The sequence below is a fragment of the Amphiprion ocellaris genome, chromosome 14, assembly GCF_022539595.1.
Source record: "Amphiprion ocellaris isolate individual 3 ecotype Okinawa chromosome 14, ASM2253959v1, whole genome shotgun sequence".
Taxonomy (NCBI): Eukaryota; Metazoa; Chordata; class Actinopteri; family Pomacentridae; genus Amphiprion; species Amphiprion ocellaris.
This window is the reverse complement of record NC_072779.1, coordinates 14,020,617-14,026,616: the sequence shown is the minus strand read 5'-3', so window position 1 is coordinate 14,026,616 and position 6,000 is coordinate 14,020,617. Positions and strand designations below refer to the sequence as shown.

General features: G+C 42.0%; 1 protein-coding gene across 1 annotated transcript in view; it reads right to left on the bottom strand.

Annotated features, from left to right (window-relative positions):
* Positions 1 to 909: 909 nt before the first annotated feature.
* The window catches only part of ephb4a (eph receptor B4a), a 44,512-nt gene continuing 39,421 nt past the window's right edge, over positions 910 to 6,000 (bottom strand). Inside the window, exons 12-17 of the mRNA XM_035942350.2 lie at positions 5,525 to 5,772; positions 5,220 to 5,435; positions 4,624 to 4,773; positions 4,090 to 4,283; positions 2,447 to 2,605; positions 910 to 2,165 (exon numbers count right to left, since the gene is read on the bottom strand). Coding sequence (XP_035798243.2) covers positions 2,057 to 2,165; positions 2,447 to 2,605; positions 4,090 to 4,283; positions 4,624 to 4,773; positions 5,220 to 5,435; positions 5,525 to 5,772 — 1,076 coding nt within the window. The 3' untranslated portion in view covers positions 910 to 2,056. The remainder of the gene's footprint in view (positions 2,166 to 2,446; positions 2,606 to 4,089; positions 4,284 to 4,623; positions 4,774 to 5,219; positions 5,436 to 5,524; positions 5,773 to 6,000) is intronic.

Sequence of the window (6,000 nt, the reverse complement as noted above, 5' to 3'; positions counted from 1 at the left end):
TAGTCCGCTAGCTGAGTGCTGTTTTTAATGCTCAGTGTTAGGGAATGCAAAAAAGCCACACAAGCAGCATCTGATGAAAGAACATGATGCTTTTAACCGAAAATACCGCTTTACTAATTATACGAGTTATTAGTATTCAACCTTGAAACAAGTGGATACTCTTGGGTACAAGCCAGCCTGTTATCTGACATCTGTGTAAAGTTAAATGATAAATAAACATTACGTTTGTGTTGTTTGGAGGGAAATGGAGAGAGTTTTACCTTCATCAGTGGAGGGAAATAATACACCCAGCTAAAAATGTTAGTGGTGCTCGTCTGATTAAGAAACAGCAGCTCAACAGTGTTGTCACCATTCCATACTGAAACCTTTTGAATAATTCAGGCTACAAGCTAGCCTGCTAGCTATTATCAGTGCTTTTCTCTTATGCTAAATGTTAGAGAATGTAAAGAAACTACACTGTAGTAACAGGAAGTTATTCAACATTGAAACCAGTGGATACTCGTGGCTACCAGCTAGCCTGTTATCTGACAGCTGTGTAATGTTTTTCATGGTAAATGATAAGGGTATTTTTGTGTTGTTTGGGGGGGAAAGTATTTTACCAGCATCACATGGAGGAAACTAATGTACCCAGTTTTAAATGTGAGGGGACTTGTCTGATAAAACATTAGCTCATCGGTGTTGTTAGCATTCCACGCTGAAATCAATTGGATAGTCCTGTCTACAAACTAGCCTGCTAGATGGTAGTTGTGAATTGTTTTCCATGCTAAATGTTAAGAAACCATTCTTGTGTTGCTTTGGGGCAAAGGCAGAAAACATTCTGCTGACTGCACAGCAAGCAAAATACACTTAGCTTCCAAATGTCAACGTAACCCTTTAAGGTACATTTAAATGAGACAAAACTGAATCCACTCATGAGAGATTTCTGCTTTATAAAATTGGCATTTAAGTCCACAAAGACGAATGAATGGCACTGGAAGATGGAGAATACAGAATAAGAGAATTAAAAATGTATCAGTTATATCAAGAAAAACAAGATTTGAGGCCAGATAGCTTCCTTGGTAAACTTCTACAAAGAAAACCAATTCTACAGTGTTCTCTGGTCTCTGAGTCCACTTGGTCCTTGTTCAGTCTGACTATAATAAAACTGAGCTGCCAGCAGAAACACGAGCAGTAGAAACAGCCAGTTTCTACACTCCAAGAGAAACACATGGAGTTAACTGAAGATTACAATTCACTCTGAAACAACAAAAGTGCTGATATGTCTCTGTGTCTTTGTTCTCCTCACAGGTTGCTGAGCTGGCGAGGGAAAAGCCAGACAGTGGAAGATGAGAGAAGTCTGATTAGGGCAAGTACAGCGCTCTCCAAAGTCTGCATTACACACCACACCTGAGTAAAGAGGAAGTAATGTTGAACTCAATTGGGAAATAAAAAGAAGTAAAATCCCACCGTTGAAATGTTCAGTCTTGACGTGGAAGGTGTCAAGTGAAGTAATGTAATCCAGATGGATTAATGCAAGACACCAAAGGTGAAAGCAGTTCTCATTCATGATTACACACAATACGAAAACTAAACATCTTGAATTGGCTTTTTTTTTTTTTTTTTTTTAACTCTCCTTTGGTGAAAGGTAAAAGTGACGTTTTGGGACAACACACTAGTAAACAGTCCTGTTTTCAAAATGACGTGATATTACGGAAACTGTGTAAACTCTGGTCTGTCGCTCCTCTTGGTTTGGCACATGTATTGAGTCCTAACCTTAGGTAGATGTAAAAACACTGACCACAAACTGTAAAAATGAGGCTGAGTCAGTCTGCACAGCTTTATGACGTGGTCACGGGTCACTGGAGTCCTGACAGTCTCTGGACAACTGTCTCATCAGTCATCCTCATCTGCTGATTTAATTTTCTTCTTTGCCTTTTTTTTCTTGGTCATGAATAAATTCTCCAATGTCCCTTGAGGTCTGTGTTCAAAGTGGGTCACAGGAGAGGATCCAGAGTGCTCTCAGTACACAGCGGCACCTGTGTGCTGGTGTTCTCATCCAGGGTAGAAGGCAGGTCTGCTAGAAGGTCACAGTTGCAGTGCTCTTGTTCCGAAAGGTCATTGTCTGAATACTGGAAAGGATTTTCCTCTGATGCCCGGCCAAAGTCACTCCCATGTGCAGCAGATCCCTGAACAGATGGAAAAAGTCACTAATTAGGTGTGAAGGACAGGGGGAAAAAAAAAAAAAAGAAAGATAGGAATTTATTTGACAACAAAAGAGCCCAAGGTTCGCTCTCCGGACTTCTCTTTTAGTTGAATTCCAATGAAACTAACACCTAAGCTGTTTACTAGTTCCACTACTGCAGGCTTTGATTGTAGCACCCCGACCTTGTGGCCAGGAAGTGTGAACTGAAAAGTGAAAATGAGATAAGTATCAATTTAGATAAGAAAACTGGAAATAGAAACTGACTGTGTGGTAATTTGGGCCAGCTGGTCGACCGAGTTGAAACCGGCCTGCAGGAAGCTGTCTTCGTAGCGCTCCATCTTGATGGCCCTCAGCCATTCCCCGACTGTAGCACACGGTGAAAGGGATAAAGGTGCACGCTGATCCAGTAGGGGGTAGGACGGCCTAAAGGGACGGGGTCCGGAGACAAAGGAATAACTCACATACACTGCCATGAAAACAACAGTGAGGAGCTTATATATATCCTGCAGCAACATTCCTTTTGACAAGCAGCGGTATAATCTGAGACTGAGTGACTGACAGGGACAAACAATGGGATTTTCCAGGGGTGCAGAGTCTTCTGCTGTATGCGACCAGCCGACAGGGAGAATGTGGAGGAAGGGAAATGGGCACAGCAAGTGGCTGACAGGTCACAGCAGGACACTGAGAAGGTGTATAAGACTGGCCAGTAGGAGGGTAATGTCTGAACAGTGACTGTCAGAAGTTTAAATGGACATTAAGGAAGACACATTATGAAAGGACAGGCATGCTTGTGTTTACTCGGTTCATTCTTAAGCTATTAGGGCTGTAGCCTCCAAGTCGACAGTTTGGTTGAAATGCTCTCAGCCAATCAGATTCTCAGTGGTGGGACAGCTGCAGGTGTTACTTTACATCAATAGCATTCCAGGATGAATGCAGAAAGCAGAGACCACTTGTGGAAAATGGGATGTTGACATAATTTTGATCTCACCCAAACTTAATGAAGATTGCTAGATCGATTAACTTACTTTACATTTACTGAATATTCACTGGGCATCTGTTCCAAATTCACTAAAGCCATGCTAAATTAACTGCCAGTGTAGCTGCAGTTTATTGAAACTAATGGGCAAAATTTCAAATGTAAACTTGACCAAGCAATATAACAACTAATATGCATATCATCTAAAAACAGTAGATTAACTTGTCTGTGTTGTATTTGTCAATAGTTGCTGTGCTGCAATCCCAAGTTTGGTTTTCAGAAATATGAATATGGTTCACGCTGGTCTGCTCCAAATTTAGAATTTTAGTATAAAATAATCAGGGTGAAATTTTTATTTTTTTATTTAACCTTTATTTAAGGAGAGATCCTGTTGAGATTAAGAACCTCTTTTTCAAATGATGAATGAAATGATTTAATATACTGCAAATAATATTTTCTTGTGTTTATTCATAGTTCATTAGACTATAAAGGCCTGTAGGCACTGATTACACTAAATTGGTATCTAGAGGTTCTCTCCGGGTACTCCGGCTTCCTCCCACAGTCCAAAAATATGCTGAGGTTAATTGATTACTCTAAACTGCCCGTAGGTGTGAATGTGAGAGTGATTGTTTGTCTTTGTATGTAGCCCTGCGACAGACTGGTGACCTGTCTAGGGTGTCCCCTGCCTTCGCCCGAGTCAGCTGGGATAAACTCCAGCACCCCCCGCGACCCTAGTGAGGATTAAGCGGTGTATAGATAATGGATGGATGGATGGATGGTATCTCGAGATAATGTGTAGATATCCCCCCTGTGACGGACAGATAGTTTGATGAGTAGCTATGATTTTGGTCGACTGAGATTTTCTTTGGTTTGACTGCACTCCCACAAACTATACACTTTCTGTTGTAATGAAATGCATCTGCATTCTCACCCTGCTCCTTCTTGAGCCACTATTTTCAGCGATGCAGGGTTGCGGATCAGTTTGTCCAGAGCACTAACAAGGTCCGCAAAGCGAGGGCGCGCTGAGCGATCCTTCTGCCAGCAGTCCAACATCAGCTGGTGCAGGTGTGTGGGGCAGTCAGGCGGTGGTGGCAGCCGGTAGTCCTGCTCTATGGCATTGATTACCTGACAGGAAGAAAAATGATCACCATTCAAACAAATGCACTAACCAAGTGGTATTTAAATCAATTTCAAGTTGCTTGAAGGGATAAGAATTCAGCAAGGGTACAAACAAGAAGAAAGAATAAACAAAGAGGAGAGAAAAGTTCAAAATTCCTAAAGGTAAAATTGCTCTGAAGCGCTTTGACACTTCATTGACCACCTGCAAAACAATTTTTTAGAATCCAAATATTAAATTTTGTTTTGTCTGGCTTTGTGCTATGCCTGTCAAAACCTTAAAAATCAACGTCAGGGCTGGCTCAGCATGTTTTTATTTATTTACTTATTTATTTTTGCTTAAACTTACATCCTGGTTGCTCATGTCCCAGTAGGGTCTCTCTCCAAAAGACATGACCTCCCACATGACAATGCCATAACTCCACACATCTGAGGCAGAGGTAAACTTTCTGAAGGCGATCGCTTCTGGTGCTGTCCAGCGGATTGGGATTTTACCTCCCTGCACAGAAAAGCAAACAGGCAGCACTCTAAATCTTCACATAAACATGGCCAGATGGGGCCTCTGAGATTTAAGGTAAAGGAGGGTAAAATAACAACTTCAGCTTAATGCAAAATAATGAATTTTTACACCAAAATAACATTTACACAAATGTAAAACGTGAGTAAATAAAATCTTTTAATATTTATACAATCTGTGCATCAATCTTGTGTATTAAATTATATTAAAAGATAACATCCAGCTACTGTACTGCAGAGACTCAAGCATAATCAGAGGATCTATTTGTCAAATCAGTGTCTAGATCTCCCATTTTGCACATTGGAGTCATAAAATGAACTCTTCAAGATGATTTGTATGAGCACCATCCTACAGGCAGATGTACTGTACATGGATTTAATGAAAGGCTTTCTCTCTTAAGCATTAACCGAAGAGTGCCGTCATCTCACCAGAGAGCTGGTGTAGGTCGGGTCAGAGGAGTTCTCCTGCAGGAAGCGCGACAAGCCGAAGTCAGACACCTTGCACACCAGGTTGCTGTTGATCAGGATGTTGCGGGCAGCCAGGTCTCGGTGGACGTAGCTCATTTCTGCCAGGTACTTCATGCCAGAGGCAATGCCGCGCAGCATACCCACCAGCTGGATGGGTGTAAACTGGCTGTCATTCAGCTACAGAGAGGAGAGATACAGTTCAGTTGGAGGATGACTGACATGACGGTGTGTTTCAGTGTGTGGGGTTTTTTTTGTGTCACACCGACCCGGAGGAAAGAGTCCAGAGCGCCGTTCTCCATAAACTCTGTGAGGATCATGACGGGACAGCTGGCCGTGATGATTCCCTCCAGGTGGATGATGTTGGGATGCTGGAACTGCCCCATGATGGATGCCTCAGACAAGAAGTCCCGTCTCTGCTTTTCAGTGTAGCCTCCTTTTAGTGTCTTAATTGCTACGTAGTTTTCTTTTTTCCCAGGGATCTTCAGCCGTCCTCGACACACCTCCCCAAACTCGCCTGCAGTGCACAGACACACAAACACACATTATTGCTGTTTTTCTGCCACATTATGAGGATAACTGCTGTATTTAGCAAATGTAAAGCTGGCTTGCAGCTAGTGATGCCCTTTGGTTTGAATGAGGGCCACTAATACTGGCAACATATTTATCAGTTAATTGCTTTATTTCCACAGCCTTATTGAATTGCAGCCAATAAACAAGAATCCAAACAATGGCTTTAAATGAC